Source organism: Lasioglossum baleicum, chromosome 9 (assembly GCF_051020765.1).
Source record: "Lasioglossum baleicum chromosome 9, iyLasBale1, whole genome shotgun sequence".
In the NCBI taxonomy this organism is placed as follows: Eukaryota; Metazoa; Arthropoda; class Insecta; order Hymenoptera; family Halictidae; genus Lasioglossum; species Lasioglossum baleicum.
The window spans coordinates 7,702,763-7,729,480 of record NC_134937.1 but is presented as its reverse complement, the minus strand read 5'-3'; the positions used below and the strand labels follow the sequence as shown (position 1 = coordinate 7,729,480).

General features: G+C 37.2%; 1 protein-coding gene across 3 annotated transcripts; it reads right to left on the bottom strand.

The window, feature by feature from the left end:
* Positions 1–6,626: 6,626 nt before the first annotated feature.
* Positions 6,627–26,236, bottom strand: LOC143212334 (uncharacterized). 3 transcript variants are annotated; one of them, XM_076431017.1, is made up of 5 exons: positions 26,023–26,236; positions 25,486–25,831; positions 20,911–21,197; positions 20,702–20,815; positions 6,627–20,446 (listed from the first exon to the last, which is right to left on the bottom strand). In XM_076431017.1, the coding sequence occupies exons 1-5, from the start codon at positions 26,069–26,071 to the stop codon at positions 17,343–17,345; spliced, it is 3,900 nt and encodes a 1,299-aa protein (XP_076287132.1). In that variant the 5' UTR covers positions 26,072–26,236; the 3' UTR covers positions 6,627–17,342. The 3 variants fall into 3 exon arrangements, with proteins under 3 accessions (XP_076287132.1, XP_076287134.1, XP_076287133.1); XM_076431019.1 differs by lacking the exon at positions 26,023–26,236 and having other exon boundaries at positions 25,754–25,919; XM_076431018.1 differs by lacking the exons at positions 25,486–25,831; positions 26,023–26,236 and adding an exon at positions 21,709–22,193.
* Between the last annotated feature and the right edge of the window lie 482 nt (positions 26,237–26,718).

Sequence of the window (26,718 nt, the reverse complement as noted above, 5' to 3'; positions counted from 1 at the left end):
AAAGAACATTCATTCAAACAATTGCAAGCAAGTTTTAAATGAATTTTAATGAACACTCTTTGTTCAAACATCTTGTCGCTAAGATTGCTGCATTTTGGAAGGTTGGTTAGGTTAGATTAATAACGTCGCTTAATAACCATAGCAGTTGAAGACACGACGTAAAACAATCAAACAAAAAAAAGTTGGGTTGGGTCATCGTCGCATAAGAAAACGTTCTTATAAACATAACCATAAAAATGAAAGATATTTTTCACATTAAGCGTGTAATGTACACATTGAGTAATTTACATTGCATTCTATTTCGATTACACTCGTGATTCGACTTGAATTACTCAATTCAATTACAATGTATTTAAATTACCACAACTCCGAGGCCAACTAAATAATTGCATCGATCACTGTTCCAACTTCAAAATTGTTGTTTTTGTAATTGTGTCACTGTTCTTGCCAGGATGCGAATAGTTGAACTAATCCAGTCGCTCCAGGATAAACAATACTCCCTCTGTCCCATAATAATAGTAGCAAGTGAATATTTAAACGGGAATTATTGGCGAATGCAGCTGTAAGTTATGTTGTAGTGCAAAATTGCGAAGCCTTCAATCAATGTCAATGTTTCATGATATCTGTCATTTGTTTTGACACATCTTTCACACCATTTTTAGGTTAACCTCATTATTACGAATTATAACTAATTTTCTAATTTCATCCGCTGCTCGAAATCAATTGTTTTATTTCAGTTGAATATCAACCCATTGTAAAAGTAAGATGAAAAAACAAGCTATGCTGGAAGCAATGAAGAACGAAGGCTCCAATAATTTTATTGGAGAAACTGCAAAGCTTCGCAGCCAAGGGGACCTACCTAAAAGTTTAAAATGCAGCAACGAAATTATTGAAAAATCCAGAAACTATTTGAACACTCGAAATAAAAATTAAGAGTAATATATTTTTAATTTATTGTTTAATGTAATCCAGTTTTTGATAAGAAATGTTGCGTTCTATATTTATTTTCTTTTGCTACTATTATTATGGGACAAAGTAAATTCATCAACTGCTACTCTTAGTACGGGACAGAGGGAGTATATCTTCACCGAAGACCCTTTGTTTATTCAGTGAAAGATTTCCGTGACACAAGATCAGTTCATCTCAGTCAGTGTAGCCAGATGGCATTTAAACGGATGCCATTCACTCTCCTCCTTTTCCCCTTCCACTGTCCCATTCCAGTAGACTGGTCTGGTTATCAGAGAGGGGGTAAACTGTATTCCCTCGATTTCCCCGTTCTGGCTGCACTGGTCCATCTTGAGAAGACCCGACGAAATTGATTTCGAAGACAGAGACTTCTTTCTAAGAAATGCATTAACTAAAGATACTCGTGATCCTCAAGGGAAGTACAATTTAAGAAATAAAAAGGATTCGGAACGAGCACGGGAATCAGCGTGACGTCGCTAAAGCAACGAGAGAACATTAGGGGAATGTTCAGCGATATCGTGATCAATGATCAATTATTGTTCACAGATCGACGTTACGTGTCCGACTATGTGTAACGGCACATCCAATAATTCGGGTCGGAAGATTAACTTTTTCGGCCGAATTTGCATCTTTCTACTTTGGATAGTATATCAATTTGGATGATAAAAGGTAAAAGAGGTTAGGATGATCGTCGCAGATGATTCGTCCTCGATGATGATGATGAGAGATAAATAAAAACGAAAACAAAAGGATCCACAATGAAAGGATGCAAATTCGGCTTCGGGAATGGAAAAAAGGTTAGAGGCTCGAAGATAGAAAAGGAGCAATGGACGCGAAAGGAGCGTGTTCGCGACGCTAATGACGCTCCGTTGCCAGTTCTCCGTTGAACCACTATGGGGCAGCTTATTCGCGATCGACGAATCGTTTAGATTGAATTTAAAAGTGCTTTACAAGTGAAACTAACTCATATCAGTAGGCAGTACGCTACCGTTCTATACAGTTAATAACATTAGAGAGTCGCATTCGCGTAAGAATATTAGAAATCGATATATAAATATGGAAAGTATATATATAAATGTACATGTATATCACATGACATCGTAAAAACGAAGAGCGAGCAAGAGACATCGAGCGAATGAATACGAACGAGCGAGAGTCCGAGAGAAAGATAGGTACATGTGAATCGGATATTTTGTACCGTAACTAGAGAATTATTCTAACGAGTCCATTTTCCGTTTTTTTTTTACATACGTATATGTAATATATAATAGAGATATATATATATATATATACATATGTATATATGTATACACGCATTACTCTGCGATCACCATGCTAAATAGATCGGCAGGTATGCTGCGCCAACCAATGAACAGAGTGATCCTGAGGAGCATGGAGCAGAGATATTCTGTGGTTCGAATCTGCTAAAAGCGAACAACAAAGATTGCGAACGAACAAAACACAAACACTGTGAGACGCGTATACCTAGCGAGACTCGAGTTACTGCAGAAGAAACCATCGCTGTCCGCCGAGTTTCGCGGACTATCGCTTGCGAGAGCGTACGAGAAGGTGGCAAGATTATCCCCTCGTCGCGTCCAATGACAAACAAACAAAGTTGACGAACGCCAAAGACGTCGAAACACACATCTATCCAAAGATCACGAGCCTCGAGACGATCGTATCCTAGCGTTGGGTCCTTAATGGTGACCCAAGTGACCGGTGAGATTTCAAGGAATTCCGATTTCGATCGAAGATGCTCGACGATCCAACGCTAGTCCTGGTGAGCTTTGAACCCCCGAGACCGTGGAAATCGTGCTCAGAACCGCGCAACAAGAAAACAAACCGAACCGAACCAACACGCCCGCGGAAAAGAAGTCTTGAAACAGACCCCGAATCCGTCCTTAACAAGATGAACTGAACACGGACGCCCAGAAACTGTTGACTCAGATCAGTCTCGAACGAGAACGACGATATTTTTCCCGAGAAAATAACAAAAAAATTATTTTTTATCGCAGCCCGCTCTGTCCGTCACGTAATTTCGATGAAACGTCGGTTAGACTGAAGCCGAGTGTCCATAGAGAGCTAACTAGCAAACCGGAAACAACGAGAACGACGCTTTCAAAGACGAACACGATCGCAGACTATTTCGAAACCGCCGCGCCGGCTGATCACGATCACGCAAATTTCCCGGGGTTCAGACAGCGAGCGCGCATCAGCGATCGACAAGCTGCCGAGTCAGCGAAGAAAGTGATAAATGAGAACGCGAGAGCAATCGCGAATCATGTACAACTAGACATATCAATGTTTCTTTTTCCTTTCTAGCACACAAATACAGAACGCAGGCTTTGCGCGGAAAATGGCGACGGCCGCCATCGGACATCATTCTGGCAAGCCCTGTCTAACTTTTTAGGCGTCCCGTATTTCAAAGTGATACAAATAGATCGTGGACTCTATACATTCCGAAAGTATGAGAAGTAGGGACCGTAGTTGACGTATATATTCAAAGAAATTAGGCTCGGTTATAATTTTAACACTATTTATTGCAAGCTCAACGGTAGGATTGAGTCTTCTTCGTGTTCGTGTAGAGTCTACACTGTAGACGGATTGCGGATTTTATCCAATTATGCCTAGACTGCAAATCTTTATGCAATTTCTAAACATAACAATATTTCTAGCTTATTTTTTCCACAAAGAGTCTCGTGGTCGATGAAAGAAATTTTTTCTTCATTCCAATTTTCATAAAAGAAATAAGAATTTGCATAAAGATCTTTATGGCATCGATGATTTTTTCAAATGCCATGTAGTTAGAAATTTGTGTTTAACCCTTGGTTGGCATCGTTGGGTCTCTCGCGACCCGTGACAGTTTAGATCAGAGCCGGGGAACATACCCCCGCCATTAATTTCCTGGTCTCCCACTCGTCTGCGCCACTCCTAGCTTGACTTTGTTTCCAGAGTGGGGGAATTAGCCACACGCTATTTCTTTCGTAGAATACCAGTCGAATGGTGTGGGAATGCTGGTACTACTGTGCGGAGCACGAAAGAATTGTAGCGGGAAGGCACCGAGGCAAGAAGTCTGACCACTCAGATGTCCTCTCCGTTCGTCTTGCCCCGTTCCCTTCCCGCTACAATTTTTTCTGTTGCTTTACTTCGAAGATCGAAGATCGAAGCTTCGATTTCAGAAACTTCGAAGGTGATGAGAACCGAAGTTTCAAAGCTGAGAATTTAGAACCTCTGTAGTAAATTATTAGAAGATTAAAAGAGACGGAGTTTTGAATCTTTGAACTTCGAAATTTCGCTGTTATGTTATATTTGATACAATTACAGTGATTGGACACTCCTACATTTCGAAAAATACGCCACCACAGCTAAAAGATTCAAGTCGGGCATTTTCAACAAATACCCCAATATTTTATGACACATGTTTATATCAGTGCAACTTCGTACGATTCCAAGACTTCGAAACTTCGGACACTTCGAAGCTTCGGAAAAGTAACAGCCCTAGTAGCTACTGAGAACAGGCGAAAGAAACCACACCCCTGGCTCTCGGCTAGATTATTGATTTTGTGATTGCTAGGTAATTTGCTGTACCGATGGTCCATCAGGAGATGGCAGTGATTTCACAAGTTTCTCACTGCCATCCCCTGCTGGACGATCAGTACCTTTTTCACATAAACCAGGGAGTTCCAACTTATACCCCCACCCACCCCCCCCCCCCCCCCCACCCCACCGAGAACTGCAAGGTCCCCACCATCGAACCTCTTCCCACTACTACCTACAGCTGTAGAGTTAGTGAGTTGGGAGGCAGTAGTGGCAGTGGTGGCGCGGGAGGAAACAGGGGCTAAGTTTGACGGTCCCTCTCGTGGTGGTAGCTTCCCACTACTATACATATAAAGTCTAAGAGTGGGGGAAGAACCTAAGCGGAGAAGGTGCCTCGAATAACTCCGGAGCTACTAGTTGGAACTGCCTACCATAAACCATAAATTATGTGCTATACCAACCGAGGGTTAAAATTGATATGGCATTCTGAAGATTGGTATTCGTATAAAAATCCGCAGCGTGCTGTTAGGGTATCGACGTCATAATGTTTCCGAGATTTTTCTTCTTTTTTGTTTCTTAATGTCGTGATTTATGAAGGATAAATCGATCGTATTTCTGTGGTATTTAGTTTATCCACAAATCGTTACGTCCGTTTTATGCTCGTCATACGTATTTTTAGCGGAGCTAATATTGTCCGACGGTGATTTTGATCCTTTGTCTTGGCAGACTGAGGTCAGAATTAACAGAAATCATATTTACTACGATACTTGCTATAATTATTCATTTTGATTAGAACTGTAGAACTTGTTTGTTGAACGCCGTTCACCTTTGTCCTACTGCAATCGTAACGAGTTATACTTTAATGTTACCCTAAGCTCTACGTATTTATTTGTGCAAAGTATTCTTAGCTTTACGTATTTATTGTACCATTGTACATTGACCCTACACTACTCGTCGCATCACGTGTATGCTGTTCAAAGTATTTAAGGGCTCACTGACAATGAGCCATGCGGATTGGTTAAAAGTCTGACAAACTTTTATATTTAAATTTTCATATTTATTTCCTTGTCGTGGAGGCGTTCTAAATACAACAAAACAAATTAACAACTAATCGATAAATGCAAGAATATATAAGAAAATTTTAAAAACACGTTTCGAGTATATATTTTATGTCTGCATCTTTTTTTGGAATTTTAAAAATTAGAATTAGGACTAGATTGTGTGGATTTGATGCATTTATCTCGGTTCGAATGGTCTGGAATTCAAAGTAATACACAATTCTATAGGACTTTGAAAAGATTTTTTTATTCTATTTCTGTTGTGAATAAATTTTTATAAATTAATGCAATGGATGAAATTTTCAAAAGAGCGAAAATAATGCTTACAATGTGTATGAGTTGCCCGAGAAGGATAAAATTCTGGTTAAGGATTTATAAATATAAGTTGAGCTGTGCGGATGTTTATTCAAGTTTCAATTTTTGTAGAGAAATTTTAGAAAAGTGGTACCAAATAAAATCCTATTTTCATTGGTGATGACATTTGTAGGTCGAAAATAAATCAAAATGGTACTAAATTCAGTCGAATATGATACTCTATTATTTCTTGAAAATTTTTATAAACGATACATGCATAAAGATCCGTAGTCTAATAATGACCAATACAACGCACGGTATTATTTCGAATCACAAAGAAAGAGAATGTTAATCGTCGATACATTCACTGTCCGAAAATGGTGTCCTAACTACTTTGAACGGTATATTTCGTTACCAAAGGGTTGAAATCATTAGTAGGTAATCCGAAATGAATTCCTCTCCTGGTCTGACAATGAGTTAGGTTCACGCGGGTTGTCCGTATAAAACAGAGCCGGGAAGCTTGCCCCACCGTCGCTGCACGATCCCCACCATTAGTTTCCTGCTCTCCCACTCTTCGGCAGCAGCTATTTCTTTGATTGGATAGCAGTCGAATGACGGGGGATACTGGTAGGCCAGCGATGGGCACGGTACGGCCACCTGAGTTGCCTGCTTCTCCCACCAACGTCTTCTTCGTGCTTTCGCTCCCCCCTTGTACGCACCGCTGCGCAGCGAAGGTGCGCGCGTCACGAAAGAGACGTTGGTGGAGGAAGCTTATTGGCAGCAGCCACGGGCCTAAAGAACTGAGCGTAAAGTAGATTTATGGCTGGGAGGAGTGCTGCTATGAGCGGGGGAATTTTTGACTGCCGCCAGCTTGCGTGGTTAAACTAGTGCTGCCATCCATATAACGTCGCGGCAACATTTAAAATGTACAATTGAATCTCGTATATTCCAAGTCAATTGTGACTTGTGTAATAATTGTGTTTCTCCGCATTTATTACCATAAAGGATGTGCTTTGAAAAATTAGCAGAGTTGTTATGAAGAATGTATAAATTTTCGATGTGGAGGATCAATAACAATTTTTATAAATTAATTTTTATTAACACGCAAAAAAAACAAAACGACGCCACGATACTTTACAAAACACTACCGCACGTGTACCGGTGTACCGCGTGTATACAGGCGCTACACTAGTATTTAAAGTTGCCTATAGAGCGCACCCAGTTTTAACCACACAAGATGGCCGACAAGTTGATACCCCTTCCGTCTTTTGCCTCGCTCCTTCAGAATCATGTACAATCCTTTAGGTCCGTGGGGACCAGTGTCGCCAGAATCGACCAAAAACGGTCGATTTTCCCATTCCGCGTTCTCCCCTTCCACTATCCCATTTCACCACCATGAGCATACTCCAGCATCCGCCACTAAGACCGTAGACTGGTCACGTGATGTGCCGCGCGCGACTCAATTGGTTGTTGCATCCCCGTCGCGCACGCGTAACATGTCACGTATTAATCTGGTTATCAGAGAGGAGGTAAACTGTATTCCCCTCGATTTCCACGACCTGGCGACTCTGGTGCGGCCCATGGCAGTGCTGGGGTATTGCACGGGTTTCACGCATATGCGCGACCAAATGCAGGAACGTATCTACGTCCTAAGTTTGTGGGGACAGTAGTGGGGAACTATTACAGGCAGGAAAGTATCGGAAGAGTTCAGCTGTTTATATATGTACGTACATACATATTAAATATTAATGCAACACACACGTGTTATACGTTCATATTTCAAAATCAAGTCATAACAAATTTTGCGAAATTAGGCGGGGTGCACAAGGTACCCCATTTTAGCCACACTCTTAGGTTACTAACGCTAAAAATCGTCGCACATGCGCGTGAAACCCGTGCAATATCCCTGCACTGACCCATGGGCCATGGGTCGCCAGTTTTCCGGCTCTGCTGTAAAACAACCGCTGTGGATCATCGACGATCGAGACGACGCCGACGGTTCTCAGGCTGATTACGAATGATCACGATCACGAATCAGCTGCGGATGTCTGCTCGACAGCTCGCACGCAGTTTCATTCTCGCTAGTGAACGTTCTTTAAACATAAGTACCTGAGATATTCGACTATTTATTAATTCTTAAAACTCGCGTAAACAATCCCAAAGAAAGAAAGATGCTATTTTACCTCGTCGTGAACACCGTAGGTATCTTTTAAGCAATCGTTGCGGCACGAGAAAATCGCGAGCTGTCATTGTGTTTGACAGGGCAACCGTGAACAATGATCTTTATATCGGATCATTGCGTATTTTGTGTCTCCAACGCTAGAACTACCGGCGGAGTAAAAATAAGCTTTTCAAAATGTTTTACAAAAATTCATCAAATTACGGAAACTTAGATTCAAGGTGACTTTCACTACAACACGGGCATTGGTGAAACAGTTTATTCAATAATCGTTCACGCGATAGAATCTGTATAATCTTAATAACCGTCAAATAAATATATTGGTAGTTCTAGCGTTCGATATTAGTCGATGTTTCATTCGTGAGTAATTTCTTAGGCTATTCTTCTCCTTCTGGGACCAAGAATTTTGCACTATTTTTATAGAATCCTGTAGATTTTGACGAGGAAATTCCGAAAGTCCAAGTTGTAATGTTAGGAATGCACTGGTTTAAAAATTATGGGTGTTTAAAGTTGAACGATTCCAAGCGTTTTTGACTGCTAAGGTGAGCTGATCCGCTAGGTGGCAGCACAAAGATTTAGTAGCAGGTACTCTGTTGGTATAGAATTTTACTTCAAGATTGGTGTCGAGTTAGATTTTGGGTTAAAAAGTAATGTTTTGTGGAAGTGTTGTCGAAAACCAAGTTAAATCTTACTAGTTGTTTTGAAAAGGTACCTGATATTCTAATTTTAATACGCTCATGGGGCCCACTGTCATCTGATGGATTTTTGATTCGTGCGATAATCTGTGCTCGGGAGCTTAATTAATTGCAAGTTTTTCTAAATGTAAATATCGGGCGTTCGGCTGTTTCTAGATGTTTATAAATCATGCAACTTTAAAATTTAAACACCCATAACTTTTGAACCAGTGAATTCCCAACATTACAACTTGAACTTTCGGGATTTCCTTGGCAAAATCTACAGGACTGTATAAAAAAATGTGGAAAATTTTTGGTCTCATTGTCAGAAGAAAAAGATTATCCATTTCTTATCGGCAAAAATGTTTTCAAGTAACGCGCACACATTTTTTTAACAGTTATCTGAAACTACATAATCCGTTGAACGAATTTTTAGTCTGAACAAAATTGATATATCTACTTTGAAAGCTTATTGTCAAAGCGCTGTAGTCAATGTTTTACGAAACTGCATAGAAAATTAAAAATATGTATCCACACGGAGGATTTTTTAGCAGTTGTCCGAAACCGAACCAATTATTTAGTATGAAAAAATTTATGTAATGATCTTGCGAGCTTAGCAATGGAGCTCTGCAATAAGTATAAATATTATATAAAATATCGTGATGATCGATCAATCTCAAGTGTAGCGTTAACCACGAATAGTGATTATTTTATGGAGGAAAGAGCACGACGTTACGTGAAGTTTCCACGCAAGGAAAGAACGTTGACTCTCGAAATCAAACGAATCGATTTGATTTCAATTAGAATGAAAATGCCGGCAGCCAACGACAGTGAATTGGAACCGTCCGAGCCTCGATCACAGAATCAATTTTCAACGATGACCACGCATTGGTCCTAATGGGAACGACTTAATTAAAACGAGACACGATGTAAAGAGAAGATGCAGTGACAACTATGACGAAGATCGGTGCTGGGCACATTTGCCTGAATTCAGGCGAAACCGTCCCCACCACATAGCGTCTACTGTCCCCCTCCAGTAAGCGCCGTTGCCATGGCGATATGACACGCCGACACGTTCAGCTCTAGAAAATGAAAATATAAAATATTTATAAATGCATAAACTCCACAGTCTACTAACAGTAACATTAGCAGCTCGTATGTACATCGTTGGTGTATTTTTTTCGATAAACTTCACCTGAGGAAACCAGAAACCTTTAACTTTTTTAAATGTGATCTTGTAGATTTCTACGAGAAAGTGCCGAAAATCCAAGGTTTAATGTTAGGAATTTATTGGTTCCAAAGCAATGGGTGTTTAAAATTGAATGATTTTAACGTGATGACGTGACTTGTGGGCACCAAATACTCTGTTATCTTGGAACACTGCGTCCTATGCATATCCTATACCAATGCCAAGTCTATAAGTATATATATAAGTAAAAACGCTAACTTCAAACACCCATAACTTTTGAACCAGTGAATTCCTAACATTGAAACTTGGATTTCCGGCATTTTCTCGTCAAGATCTGCAGGATTATATAAACGAAAAGTTTAAAAATGTTTGTCCCCCTAAAGTGAAGTTTAGCTTTTCTCTGTTCCTGTAACAATTGCATTGGAACAGAAAACATTCGAGCTGTTGAAATCGGATTTCCGTCGACTATGCTTGTACCAAGGCTATCGGGTACTTGAAGAATATCCCGATAAATAGGTCACTGATTTCTACATTTCTAATCGCGAACTCTTCCGTGACAACGGTACACCGTTCACCGGTGGAACGAGCACCGGAAACATCGAACAAGTATCCGAAAGCCGAGGAAAAGAAGGGGAATTAACGTTCGCGTCTCAACGATTCTCTGAAGAAAAGACACGTAATCGAGGCTAAACGTGTAATGGAAAATGTTAGGAAAACTTGATAGTCAATTCGAAAGAAAGTATCGATATCATAAGTATAAAAGATATTTGAAGAACGCGAACGCTTTGATAGGTCGTTCTAAATTCACGCGAGAATTCATTGAAATCAAATGCGAAGATAATTAAACTGCGGATCGCTGTGTGAACGTCCATAATTTCTTTTGCTAGAGATAAAAAGTCCTATTAATTTCTGTTAACATACTCGCAAGCACGCGAAGATCCGCAGTCTGATGATGATTCTCGACAGTGAAAGCAGGATAACGGTAAACGGAAACAAGAAACGAAAGAACGTGTTCATGGCATCGTTCGCATAAGAGAAACAGCGAACGTAAATCGTTCGGCCAGAATTGTTGCGTTCGTCCGCGTGAATGTCGGCCATGTGTAATAAGAATAACATAACCGTTGGCGACTCATGGAACACATGGATGTTACAGGACACTCTGTAATAGAAGCTAAGATGCCCGAGTTGTGATACCTTTGTAACATTTATAAAAGTCGATGTCTGTTCGTGGAAGAAACTGTTGGACGTCGTACGCGATGCAAATCGATTCGATCAACGATCCATTCGCGACCAGCAATGTCGTTTAATCTGCAACGATCGATCATTTCGTATTCTATACACCTGGTTATCGCACGTACACTCGTTAGCCGCGCGAACGATCGTTGACGAACGAGTACTATGACCAACTTCAAACGATTTATCTGTGGTTACCGCAACAACAATAAAAAACGATAGAAATGTTTGCAGATTTCAATGCAAAGATCAAGGTCAAATAACACTTTGGCCTTGTATATTAGCAGCTACAGTGTGCCCTTGTATTTTGATGCAAGGGGGAAAGCAACATTTTTTTAATAACTGATATCTTAGTAGACGCAATTCTGTTTGAAACCGTCGAAATTAACACGAAACTTGAGGATAACACGTCAAAAGAACATCAAACGAAATCCCATGGAAGTTTCCTATACTTTCTGAGACATTTTCTGAACTACTTAGAAATAAGTTTACTTAAACAATTCGTAACGAAAAAAGTATTTAAAGTCCATCAGGAGATAGCAGTGATCCGCGAGACGCCACTCTTAATTCGGCCAATAGCGTGTAGCACGGAGTGGGAATATCACGTGGTCTCTACAATTTTCTCACTGCCATCTCCTAATGCAGGGAGTTCCAACTGATCCCCTCCGAGAGCCGCAAGGTCCCCGCGATTCGAACAGGGACGAAGTTCGACGGTTACTATACATATGCATAAGGATGAAGTCTAAGAGTGGGAGAAGGACCTAAGCGGTGAAGGTGCCGCGCGTATAACTCGCGAGCTACAAGTTAGAACTCCCTGTCCTAATGGACCATCAGTATGCATATCTATGTAGGAACACGGTGAACAATTTGCAAATCTGCGTATATTTATATATGCACCATCCGTTAAATTCGAAATGTTTATTATTGACATCATAACGATAAGGGCATTATTATAATTAAACTCAGTTACAGAGGTCTACATAGATCACTTGAACGTAAACAAATTTAAAAAAGAGAACAATAAGTTCTTACTTCTTACATATTTTATCAACTGAAATTAACTTATCAATTCAAATTAAACTCGGTAATACATATTTGTAATTCGTTTGTCTGAAAAAATAATCAGAAATATAAAATTACGAAATTTATTGCGCAGCCAGGAGAAGCAACTCGAAATTCTCGAAATATTTATTATAACTATTATTATTATCGACAAAGATATCAGTTTCTAATGAAACAATCGAAATAGAATATTGACCGCATTATCAGCAAATTCGTACGACTCTGTTATCATGATTTCTCCCATGTACAGACAGTGTATATCATGTTGAACGGTAGAAGTTATTCCAACGAATCCATGCGTGTTTTTAATATACGAGCGACGCACGAAGCTGTCATTGTCAATCGAAAATAAAATTAAACGGTTACATTTTTCGATCCTACAACTATAACTATAGTCGGCTACAGAAGTTTACACGATCGTCTTAACTATTTACGAAAAGGACTAGAAAAAGGACTTTGCACGTTTCATGGTCGTTGATTAATGTATTTCATTGATCAAAATATTTCTTCAAATACCATACAAGGAATTTGCTGTTACAATTGATGGGAATAACCCAACGTGCAATTCCAAAGTGATTAGTTGAGGTAGACTACGGATCTTTACGCATTTAGTAAATGTGTCAATTTGATATCCATAAAACGAAAAAAATCATATCAAGTGGAATTATAATATTTTAGCTAGGAAGAAATGTTTCATTTTCCAGTTAAAGTAGCTCCGACTGCAAAGGGTTAAATTTCTTGATCTGATAATGGTTATTCCGTTCTTAACCCTTAACCTAAATATCACTATATCAGTAATGTGAAATAATTGTTACGTTATTAAGTTATTTTATATCAGATTAATTGCTAAACATCTGAAATGAAAATGAAATGACAGGAAATAAAAAAAATCATATACATAGAATGAAAATATTCTGGGCCTGAAAAAATGGTTAGTTTTCGCGTTCAAATAGTTCCGAGTGCAACGGGTCAATTTATCACTGAAGAATTCATTTCGAAATTTGGGAAATCACCTTCGACACTATCTTACATTCAAATGGGAGATGATTAGACTGCTGATCTTTATGGATTTATTGAAAAATTGAATAGATGAAATTCAAGATTATATTGGAAAGTTAAAAAAATTCAAGATGTCAATATATGTATAATTAGTTTCCATTTCTTGCAATCGATGCAGACAATTTATATTTTGCGTAAGGATCCGTAGTCTAGAGATGATCTAATATTTATCTCCAATGTGTTGTATATGTTCTTGTACACAAACACGAACATCACGATTTCCCCGGAATTCGTTCATACTTTCGACTAAGAAAATACCGTGTATAAAATGTCGAGAATTTTAGTTTCTTCTGATAATCGAGACTATAGTTTGGAATACAGCTTCCACGCGACTCGTACAAGTTGTAGACGAATGTTCATTTTACTCTCGATTGATGCAATGCGTAAAACAGGCATGCACAACTGGACAATTTGGGAACGCGAGCTTTCGACTCTGCTCGTGAGCCGGTCGCGAGTTGGCTGGCACACGTAGGGCGGGGAGAACTGCAACAGGAGCCGCTCACGAGCCGCTCTTGGAGCTACTAGTTGTGCATGCCTGGCGTATAGAGATGCTCGGTGTTGGGATAAGTCTCCCGACCGGAAACAAGGAAGTGATAGGGGGGACAATTACAAGCGTAAAAACGTTTGACGACAAAACGGGGGACGTGATAAACGACTATTCGGAAATAGTGTAAGCAAGCAAAAGAAAACCCGGCTGACTTCTTTTTGCCCATCGTTATTTAATCACGCGAGTAAACGTTCCATCCTCTACCAACGGATAATGTAAAATTATGCGCGTGCGCACGAGTCACGTATAAAAGCAATTACTCTAAAGAAAAGAATCACGCGTAACAGTTACTTTGGTGTTTTCGTTACTAGATAAATTGAGAGAAACATGAGAGAGAGAGAGAGAGAGAGAGAGAGAGAGAGAGAGAGAGATGAGAGAGAGAAAGTGTGTGAGAAAGGGAGGGAGAGAAACTGAGAGAGAAGAGAGAGGAAGAAATGAAGTCCCGACGTATTTACGAGGTAGATGATAAAAACAACAATAATAATAATTAATAATAACGAATAATAATATTTAATAATAATATTAATATTAATATAATAAGAAATTAGTTGCAGCTTTCTGTGTAAGGTTATTGTGATATCTAAAAAAAAATAATAACTTTACCGTAGCGATATGAATTATTACAGAAATAAGAATCTGATGTTTAGTGAGCAAATAATAATAATTAATATTATATATATATATATGTATATGTATATGTAATATATATCATATATTGTATATGTTATATATATCATATATATTATATATATATTATATCAGTATGTCGACGGGGCTTTTGAGCGATATGCCTCACCGCGATCGGTGAAACAGCGATGAAACAACCGTGAGAATGGCCGCAAGTCTCTCTTCTTATTTTACTTGCGACATGTGCAATTTTCACGGGCGAGGCTCAAACGACAATCTTAGGCCTCGTCAAATTACTGCCAGATACGCGAGGACATTCCGAAAGTCGATCGCGAGACCAGCCGATTTTATTTTTCCCTGACAAAGACAAAAACAAGCACCGACAAAAAGCTATCAACGCTACAGGTAACGAGAGAATTCGAAATTGCACGTTGGTAATGACCCGAGTAGTGGGAGCAACGTTAACCATGTAAATAAAAGAAAAAGATTGAAAACTATGATACGGAACTGGCTCGATCATTCGGAACGTCCGCTATGCGTGTCTGGATCAATCCGTCCATACGTGTCTCACGTCGAGGCATTTGCACAAATGCGTGCATATTAATCATTGGGACTACAAAAACATATCATCATATGTAACGGTAATGATACATAAAAAAACAAAATATATATATATATACATACATACATACATACACGAATATATATATATATATTTATATATATGTGTATATCAATATGTATACAGTATATATACTATAATACATATATATTATATATGCCTATGTATATATGTATATATATATATGTTGGCGTGTGTCTGTATGTTGTATGTATAAATATATATATATATATATATTTAAAAAAAATATTAAGCAATAAGATTTTATTTATATGCCTGTAGAAAAAGAATAAATTCGAATGATGAAAGCGAAACACTGCATATCAACAATGTGTGTCTGGGCAAGGATTAGCTTATATACATACATAATCATAAATATAAATATATATATGTATATGGAGCAATATACATATATATATCTATAATCTTTACTTCGTCGTTGTCAGGCGTTAATGTTAAACTTAATTATCATTAATTAATTATTAGATTGTGAAAGAATTTCTTCAGGTTCTAAGCAAGATTTGGAAATAATAAAAAAAGCAAAATATATTCTGTGTTTTTATTGTTCCCCGTCCTAATACAGATATATAGATTAGGTGTACAAATAAGTTCGGTGCCTTTCGAGCATACTTTCGATCTTTATTTACAAAAAAAGGAATTTGAATGATATACAAATTAAGACGATGCAAACTATAAATATAAATGCAAAATATACATATAATTTTCGAAAATTTTTATCACAGTTAAAATCAACAACTATTCTTAACGCTTTATATTTACAAAAGCTTAATTGATAGCACATTTACGAGTAGTAGGCGCGATTAATATTATTTGGTGATTAATTTTTATGGTAAATGTTACGTTCAGGGGAGGCGGCCGGGATGACCTGGACTTTGACATACATTGTCAAGGTCACCTTACTGAGTGACCCCCAAGATGTACTAGCCATCGCTTGTTTTTTTATTAAAAAGTTATGAACAAAACAAGTTTGCAAAATGTAGCAGTTATATTTGAAGTATTAAAGGCCCAAACGACTAATATGTGCGTGGAAATGAAGCAAGTATTAAGGAAAAAGCTCATTTGGAGCAGTAACACGATAATGGACAGAGGATTATTATTTTAAAAAATGCTAAATGTTGATAAAACGGGACCCAGGATCAATGACCTCGGCCTTGAAATATGTTGTTAAGATCAACATTCTAAACAACTTTTCTCTTTACATTTACCTGTCGATCGGACTTAGTTTCCGAGATAATTGCAAACAACTTTCGTTAAATGTAAGTTACAAGTTCACTTTATTCTCGTACAAGCGTGAATGGTACTTTAAATATACAGAATCTCGAAGGGAAGGTACAGTCCAAGCTGGTTGCTGGTTAAGCTGGCTATCTATGTAGCTTGTCCACAAGTTCAACAAAAATAACATTTAATTTGATGTATTTTTTGAAATAATGAACAGAATGTATTCAATACCCAATTGATTCGAGATTTAGGTTTTTCACGAATATCTCTCAGAAACTAAGACCGAGCGATGTACACATGTATACGGAAAAGTTGTTCAGAATGTTGACCTTGAGAACATATATCGAGATCAAGATCATATCCGAGCTGCCTCCCCTAAACGTAATATTTACCAATTTTATAATTGCCAAATAAAACTACGATGCTAAAGACTAGTCTTATTTCTTCTCGAATGTTCACCAGGAACTAACTCCAGTTCTGAGAACTAGAAGATTCTGCATTGATTTTGCAATGTATGCTTATAATACGATAGAAAACTATTATAAATCATTCAGTAATAATTGCACAACAAACGGCGAATACGCAACAATAATAAATAGTAATAAAAATGTATAAATAGAGTAACTTGACAAAATAAATAGGCAACATATTAAAAAAGTAAAAGTAAATTGTAAAACATTCTACTTCCGCCTTATTCATTCTAGATACAAATGCAAATATTTTTCGAAAATCGTTTCTAAAATCATTATGGAATTTCCGTTTTTCCAGATGTGTCAAGTCCGTGCTTGCGGATCATTTTCAAAGATTTAATTGAAACCATTGATTTTTAAACATTACGATACTCTGGATGAGGCCAATTTATTGGTTATTGTTTATTTATTTATTTTTGATTTTATACGGCCTATAGAACGTTCAATTAAAATATTAAAAATTTGTTATCTAAATAAGATAAATTTCTTCCTCTATAGTTTAAAGTTGAAAACCAAAAAACGGAATTTTAAGGCTGTCGAAATTCATCTGCCTGATAACAATAGTGCATAATAAATAATTTATAACTTAAAAAAGCTTTAAATGGTTTCCTACTAAATTCGCTGTGTACACAAATCTTATTGTTTCCAAAAACATTAGATTATTTAAATGACGCGCTCTTCTGTTTAACATTCTCTGTCTATATAATTGTGTTTCCGAAGTATTTTTTCTTTTCTTCAATTTCTCGATATCCTGAACATAAAAATTCGTTGTGCTTCCATATAAGCTCAACGAACTGGAGCCTTCCAGATTTAGTTTTCTCTTTTTCAATATGTCGATGGTAAATCCCGAGGGGCTATCTTCCAGAAGATTCCTTCCTCTTTTTCTCGACACTTCCATTTTATTAGATTTAACTGTCGGAGTTTCATATTTTTTCCAAGTTGGTATAGCGTTTTCTTTTTGCATTCTACTACCATTATCATCTGCTTTGATCTTTCTAATCCTATTACCTGTTTCGATTTCACATTTCCTCTTGACATTCTTACCACTTTCCGACATTTCAGATAAATCTAATTTTGTTGTTTTTCTTAATTTACTTTGTTCCTTTTTAGGAGTATCTGTATATTTATCTTCGATTCCATCAACATATTCTTCTGCACCTCTCCTCCGTTGTACTTTTGTAGTTACTTTTTTCGCGATTTCTTCTTTGTATATCTGTACTTTCCGAGATTGTTCAGCGAGTTCTTTCTCACTAATTTCTTCTTCTTCAACACATCTTTTTACCTTATTCCTCTTCCTTCTCTTGTCAATTGTTCTATTTTCAGAGTTCGTAATTTTCTTGTCGCTTCCGGTAATTTTATCCAAACCTAATTTCTCAGACTTTTTAGATTTACTTTTTTCTTTTTCAGAGGTACCCCTATCGATTCTGTTCTGTTTTCCATTCTTCCTTCTTTTCTCATCTTGCATTTGTATTTTTCCGCGTTCTTCATCTATCGCATCTCTATCAGATTCTAGATGCTTATCATCATAGCCATTGGATGATCCCTCGTGAAGTTCCCTTGACTCGACTTCTTCAGAAATCTCATCATCATCGTTAACTACAAAATCTGCCAGATCTGATCCATTATCATCCGGATCCGATGATTCAGTTTCCGATGCTCTACATTCGTCCCCTGGTACATCATCATCGGAAAACTTACATACTTCCACACCGTTAAGGTTATATTCTCTCTCAATGTCCGAATCCATACTTTCATCTGTTTTGCTCGAATCACTTACATTTGATGGCGAGCCAATAGGTGACTTACTCAACGAATCCTTTTCATCTACAGCGTCAACCTCGCTGGGTTCCTCTACTTCGCTATCTGACTTTTCTACTGATTTGCAAACAGATTTTCTCTCATTCGACCCGTCTTTGGATAGTCTACTTTTACTTTCTCTCTTATTTAATGGTGATTCAGTATCTAAAGTTTGATCAATTTCAGTTGTTAAATTTGTATCTGCTGGCTTTTCAAGAGAAGTATCGCTCTCGAGTGGAGATTGTTTAGAAACTTCGTTTGTTATGGATGTTCTCGTAGATACATTCTCTGCATTTTGTACTTCTTCTGTCTGATTTGCCACATGTCCTTCTTGATTTTCGGAGTTAGCTTCTGCCGCGATAATTTTTTCCTGTCGCATAGATTGTTGCGTATCTTTTACCATCGTAGATTTATTTTCATTCGTTTCGCATTGAGATTCTGACATATCCATCCGTTCTACTGTTTTTTCTTGCAATGAATTTTTCTGTGCTTTCAGGAGAACTGTATCATCTGAATCATAATCGGATGATTCCAATCTCTCTGTTGACATGGAGTGCACAGAATTCTTATCAGAATTTCTTTCTGTCCACTCGTCAGCTGGAATATCTTGAAATAAGTCTGTATCTATATGTGCATCAGAAAGATTATCGTCGACTGGCATTTTTTCTTCCTGCTTTTGCACAGTTTCAGCAATTTCATTTTTCTCTCTGTCATTCTGTGAATTCGAATCAGTTATAGATTTTTCTTCCAATGCCAAACAGTTATCTACTTTAGAAGTATTCTGAGTTATGTCTACTTCTTCTGATGCTTTGTTGATAGGTTCTACCAAGGACTGTGCAACATTGTTTTCAATCACATTACTTATATTATTTTCATTTTCATTGGCAAGTTCAACATTATTTGATTGTGTATGAACATCAAAAGGTTCCTTCGTTATACTTTCACGACTAGGAACTTCGGCAGCCACTTCTGTCTCTTGTAAATCATTTGTTGTAGTTTCATCCGTAGCCATTTCTGTCTCTTGTAAATCAATTGGAGTAGTTTCATCCGTAGCCATGTCTGTCTCTTGTAAATCATTTGTAGTAGTTTCACCCATTGATGTTATCGAGGATGTAGATATTTTATCTACGGACATATCAGACAATTTAGAATATTCCATGAAACCCGTGTCGTTCAGGTTTCCAGACGTGTTGAACACTGCAGCTTGATTATTTCCTTCACATTCAGCATCTGCAGTCGCGATCTGAGTTATACAAACTTCTTTCAGGTCTTCTTTACCTACGTTCGCAGTTTCTTCTGCTTCTAATATTAAACACATTTCATCACTTTCATCTAAAGTAATTGTTTCATCTCCTAATGTAATAATGTCGATATGTGTGTCATTTATATTTTCCTCAGAATTCAGAGTTTGATTGTTTCCATTGGAACTTGAATCCTCACATACTTCTGTAGATGAATTACTCTGATCTAAACTGTCGTTAAGTGGAGTTTTACGTAACTTTTGTACTATTGAATGCTGCGAATTATCTGAGCTGTCTACCTGTTGTTGACTTCGCGATAATATGTTAGAAACTGTGAGATCGTTGCTTTTAGGATCTTCAATGATATTGGATGCCCGATTTTCCTTATTACTGAGATGCTCATCTTCTTCTTTTATTGAACTTTCATTTTTCAGTCGTAATTTCCTCGGTGTGACTTCAGTGGAGATTGGAGATTGTGTTTTTGGTACATCCGGTATGGATGTCTTCATTTGGGTTATAGTATGCGTAGACTCACTCCTACTTTTTTCACTAATGTCTGACAATGTGTTTTTATTGCTCGACATACCCGTTTCGTTCTCCTGAACTGTCTCAGCAGAGGGATGCTCTATGGGAGTAGCATGTCCTTTTTTGGCTGTAATAATTGTGAATACAAATAAATTGTAACTCAGTTTTCATATTAACACGATAAAATCATTTTTCAACATTATACCAATTACTACAATTGAATATTGTAGAAAATATCAGATCTTAAAAATATCAATTTTCAGGTTCAACGAAGAGCTGTATTTAAAAATAAAAACTAAAAGAATTTTTGTAACTTTAAGAACATTATAGGAACGATAAAAGCAATTAATAAGAAAGTAATAGTTGAATGAATTAACATTACCATTTCCATCAGCTTCCATCTCTTCTTTGCACGTATTTCCAGAACTTGAATTAAGTGTCTCCTTGGAATTGGATATTGATTTGTTTAGTGTTTCTGTTGTAGCGTTTTCTGAGTCTGAAATTTAATGTGACACATTTAATATGATATATGTATTATTAGCAGGAATGTTCTTATTCCAAAGACATTAAAATTTATGAATGACTACATACATGTTTCGTTAATCTCTTTAAGATTAGGCAACATACGATCCAATGCTACGAAAGGATCCATCTTCTCTTTGTCTTCTTCAATAACGATTGTTTTTAAGAGTGCCTTAGATCTTTGTTTCCTCATAGTAACAGTATTAGACACTAATCCACTAAATGTTCTTTTTTTAACATTATTCTTTTTCACAGCTTCAGGTTCCATAGAACTAGCTCTTGTTGTACGTGTTGGTCTTGTTATAATTTCTGCCGACTTTGATTCAGAGCCAGCTCTTGTAAGTCGTTTGCTAAAACTAAGTACATAAAACATGATGGAACTACAACATTTTGAAAGCATTATCACTGTTCAAATATAATAAAAAGTTAAATTTGTAAAAGTAAAGATTATTGAAATACATTTTCGTATTAATATAAGTTATATCAAATATAACTTGGGGTAAGTTCCAATTATTCGCAAACTAACTTATCTTGTGTGTACCATTAGGGTGGATCTAAGCTATACTTGGAGAACAATTTTTATCGTGATACAATGCACCGCGCCCTCCAGAATTGTTCCTTTACATGACGAAAAAATGAGCGCAAAGTTTGAGATCGATCGGGTAAAAGGATCTCGTGGCGAATTTAAATTGAAAATTTTGAAATTCACCTTAACTATGGAACATGGCATATCGTCGGATTTGTCTTTTTTTCTGAATAGGAATATGGAAAAATTATATGACCTACTTTAAATAAAAATAATGATGACCTTGAAATTTCGAAAATGTGTTTTCCAAAAAAATGTTTTATTTTGTCCATTATATTTACCTTATTGAACTGTGCAATTTTCTCCTCTGAGACTTTTTCGTATAATCACAAATAACAGAGATATTTAAACATTTCCATGTGTTACATTTTATTTAGACCGGAAATCATTAGGACCCTACCGTCGCACAGTGGGCGAAAACTGGACAAAAATAGATTTTTAACTTTTGTTTAAATGTGACCGAAATCAATTATTTCACGTCTTTAACAATATCCTAAAGTTTATGAAAAACAAGTAAAATGAGTTAAAAGTTATTAAGTATAAGTTGATATTTGTATTTAAGTATTGTCGTTAACGCTCATCTTCCTTTAATTTCATAATATTTTTGTCTGTTCTAAGTCCTCGTACACAGCTAGAGTCGCATGTAAAATTATAAAAAAATTTGCTTATATAGCTCTTTGTACATTGTATCGATAAAAAATGTTTAATATTTTTTTGATTATGTTTAATAATTATTTTCAAGTTTATTAATTGACCACCGTATTAACTCGATTTTGAATAAAAAAAAGTAAGTTTCCGATGCAAAATTTAATAAGTTTGCCTCATTATGCCTGAACGAAACTAGGATAAATCTTTTTCTTAATCTAAGACACTCAAAAGAGATAATAGGAGAAGAACCCAATTTTCAGCAACAAGCAGCATTCATGGAAAAATATCCTTAAAGTTATGAAACAAACCCCGTTTGCCCATTTTTGCCTATTGAAAAGATATTAATAATATTGGGTCGTTCGGAAAGTTCCCGCCGATTTCTGAGAGATGGCACAAAAAACTCTAGGAACATTAAACTATGTTTGTAAACCTTTACTATTATGCATTTTCTATTAGATGGCGCTTTCGCCAATATTTTCATGCATTGCCCATGATCATAGCTTCAATTGTTTTTGTTTGGCATCGATATAAACATGGCGGACAGAAAATTCCATTATCGACATTTAATGTTTTTTTATTATAAAAAAGGCAAGAATGCCGTTCAAGTGGCAAAAAAGATATGCGCCGTTTACGGAGAGGATGCTGTAAGTGACCGGACAGTGCGCGATTGGTTTGCAAAATTTAGAGATGGCGATTTTAATCTCGAAGATCGGCCACGCTCTGGTAGGCCATCCACGGTTGATAACGACCAAATCAAGGCCCTAATCACCAGTAATCAACGAATTACCACTCGTGAAATGGCAGAGAGTCTGAAAGTATCCAATTCGACCATTCATGCGCATTTGGTGGGGCTTGGCTTCGTTAGCCGCCTCGATGTTTGGGTACCGCACAAATTGACGGACAAAAATTTAATGGACCGGATTTCAACGTGCGATTTGTTGTTTAAACGCAACGAAAACGATCCAATTTGAAGCGGATGATAACGGGCGATGAGAACTGGATCTTTTACAGCAATGTTAAACGAAAACGGTCACGGGGTCATTCGAATGAGCCGCCAACAACCACTCCAAAGGCTAACATCCATGTCAAGAAAGTGATGCTCTGTTGCTGGTGGGATTGGAAGGGAATTGTGTACTACGAGCTGTTACCGCAAAACCAAACCATCAATTCCGCCAAGTATTGTAGTCAGCTGGAGAATTTGAAAAAAGAAATTGATCAAAAGCGCCCAGAACTTGTGAATCGTAAAGGTGTGGTCTTTCATCAAGACAACGCTAGACCACATGTGTCTTTGGTTACCCGGCAAAAGTTGTTGGAGTTTGGCTGGGATGTCTTACCGCACCCACCATATAGTCCCGATTTAGCACCTTCGGACTACCATCTTTTCCGCTCCTTGCAAAATTCGCTTGACGGAAAAAATTTCAATTCATTGGAGGACTGCAAAAACCACTTGCAAAAGTTTTTCGATGATAAACCGAAAACGTTTTACGAGAGGTGAATAATGAAACTCACCAAAAGATGGCAAAAGGTCATCGAACAAAATGGTGAATGTATAATTGAATAAACTAAATTCTAAGTACAATTTTTTTCGATTTCAATTTACCCTAAAAATCGGCGGGAACTTTCCGAACGACCCAATATAATACTGTATGTATTTCATGCAGACAGTTAATACCCAGAATCAAGAAAGGCTATTTGTGTGAATCTGTTGTAAAAAAATAGCTTGAATTAAGTTTATTTAATGTGTTGATAACATTTTAAAGTTAATAACAAATTGTTATTAACAAATAAATATATTTAAAAATAACCTGGTACCTTGTCGCGGTGAAAAGGCTTATAATTGCATACATTTTCAAATATAATTAAAATAACAATTAAACCAAATCCAGTCACTATTTAATCTGATGGTAATGTTCAACATATACAATATATGAATTAATATATATATATTGTATATACATATATTGTGTATATATATACATATTGTCTTCATGAAATGTCTTCCATACTAGATTCACCACTGTTAATTTTACAATTTTAATTTGATATTCGAAATAAGCGACCCCAAAAACACATTGGACTAGCAATATTCAAATAATTTCATTCAGTATTCAATGAATTATCGATTTTTGTACAAATTTTCCGGATTCCGCCAAGTTGCATCAGTGATTTTGAATTTCACAATTTCGAATACAAATTCAGCATCCCCAATAACTCATATATATCAATTTTCAAAAAAATCCATTCAGTTGTGATTTTTCGGTCCGCCATATTGAATCGACCATTTTGAATTTGATCATTTTGATTAAAAATTTGAAATCTACGTCCAAAACAACCTAGAGATATGTACCAATTTTCTAAAAATTTACTGCAGAATTCACTTAGTTATCGAATTTTGTCTATTTCATCCGGTTTTCGCCCACTGTGCGTCGTAACCGCTAAACGCACTAGGATAGGGAATCAGAGAATCAGAAGCCCAATGGAGAGTAGAAGTCACGAAAAACTGTTCTTATTACGACATGACGAATGTCAGATTATAGGCGCTAAGTTGCCATCGAAAGGACCAGTTTTAAGAGTTCTGTTTTACAATTCCGGGAATGTGAAATTGAACCTTCGATGTAGTGCATATCTTGTTGTGAAAGAAGTGGAAGTGCTGTGCGAAAAGGTAAGAATTCCAGTCCCCCAAAGCCATCATATCATCAAGAAATTGGAATCCTTATACCAGGAGTGGAAGGCCTTACAAGAGGGTTGTAAACGACGATCGCAGCTACAAGATCAACGGGAACAACAGTTTTTTCATCAATTAGACGATCTTTTCGATATCGCACATGCTGATGCTTTAGAGATGATCACGCTCGATGAAGATAAACAATTTCTTCTGAACCAAAGAAAAAAAAGACGATGATTGGAAGAGACCGAGTTTTTTATGCAAAAGAACAAGCTTGACAAGCTAGACAAATTTCCGAGGATTACTCGGATAACCCAAATGTCCTGTTCTAATAAACAAAATATAGAACGATAAATTTGCTTTCATGATTTCTTCGGACATGGAAACATGAATATATTTGTAATCACTTGGCAATGTTCAAGTATGAAAACACAAGTATTGTCATGACCACTCTTTAAAATGTTAAAGGGAACGTAGACATGGGTATCCAAGTATCAGGTTGGACACACAAGGGTCTGTTAACGCCTGTTTAATCTGGCTAAATATTTGGAATGTATAAATAGTAACTTCAATTGTAAGATGTAAACTATCTTTGGGCAACTAATCGCTCATAAGGATAAGCTCCAGAACATTGTCTCTGCAACCATGCTGATTTACTCGAGCTGCATAACATGTAGTCGAAGTAACAGTTTGACAGACCAGTGCTCGTAAGCAATTAGTTGCCCATGCCTGTTGTAAACCATACCTAATTTGGTCATTCAATTTGTTGACTCCATCATTAGTAGAAATATTTCTAGTCTTTTTTGTAGGTGTGGAAATGGCAGCATGATTATCTGCTGTTTTTATGGCATCCGACACAACAGAACTTCTCAAACGTACAGATCTACTCCGTTCAGTCATTGTAGAATTGTTCAGAGTATCTGTTCGACGTTTCGTATTTCTCACTGACTGTGTATTACTAATATTACTACTGTCGCTTGAAGGTGATTCAGGAGAAGATTCATTTTGTTTACCAGCAGACTTGACTCGAGAACTGCGACGTAATGGGGAATCAACTGTTTCTGTGCTGACGATACCACGAGTTCTGTAGCCTAAAAATTTAAAAACCGTTCAATTAATGAAAACGAAAATCTCTCGGTTCAGATTTCATAAGATGTACGTCACAAAGATGCGATCAAATGTTACAGTAAATATATTCGATGTCGAAACGACTGTAATAACCGGTAGTCGCACAAACCGCGTGCGCATATGTATGCAAGTGAAAAACCGAGAATGTACAAACCTGCTTTCGCATCTGTTTCTCCATCTGAATTTTTTACATAACGTGGCATGGTGTCGCTTAAATGCCTTATTATTAAGTGACGAGAAAATCAAAACTGGAACTGGAAAATGATTTTGGTATACGCATTTGCTAACGTTCAAATTCAACTCGATTCAACAATTCAACTGTATTTACACTGTACCAGTTGGTACCAGTGCTTCGATGAGCCCAACTTTTTTGATACGATGGATTTCCGCTAGAGGCGCTGCGCGGAAAAACAGTAACGTATCTACTATTGGGTAGCAAAGCGGCCAGAGCCCTGAGGCAGTTATATTGGCGGGAATGTATCGAAATAATCTTACCGGACAAAAAGACTCCAGGACGTGTCCTACGAGTTACAAAATATACACAAATACACTTGTTATACATTCATTTTTCAGAATCAAATCATATAAATTTTTTAAAATTCTGCGGGGTGCTCAAGGAACCCTATTTCATCTACCCAATAGTAGATACGTTACTGGTTTTCCGCGCAGCGCCTCTAGCGGCCATCCATCGTATCAAAAAGTTGGGCTCAATCGAAGCACTGCTCTAGTGGATCAGAGCACAGCTGTAGCGGACGGATTCCGGCTCGGCGATTGGTCCGACGGAATTCCGATTCCGCAACCCATGTTTTGATCCAAAATCTACTGTTACCGTGTTACACCGTGTTACGTC

Excerpts from the sequence above, each read along its gene's own strand:
- LOC143212334 (XM_076431017.1), bottom strand. The coding sequence starts at position 26,071 with ATGCCACGTTATGTAAAAAATTCAGATGGAGAAACAGATGCGAAAGCA. Across the intron at positions 25,832-26,022 it reads AGAAACAGATGCGAAAGCAG|GCTACAGAACTCGTGGTATC; the intron begins GTTTGTACATTC and ends TTAAATTTTTAG. Across the intron at positions 20,447-20,701 it reads GATGGAAGCTGATGGAAATG|CCAAAAAAGGACATGCTACT; the intron begins GTAATGTTAATT and ends CAATTATTACAG.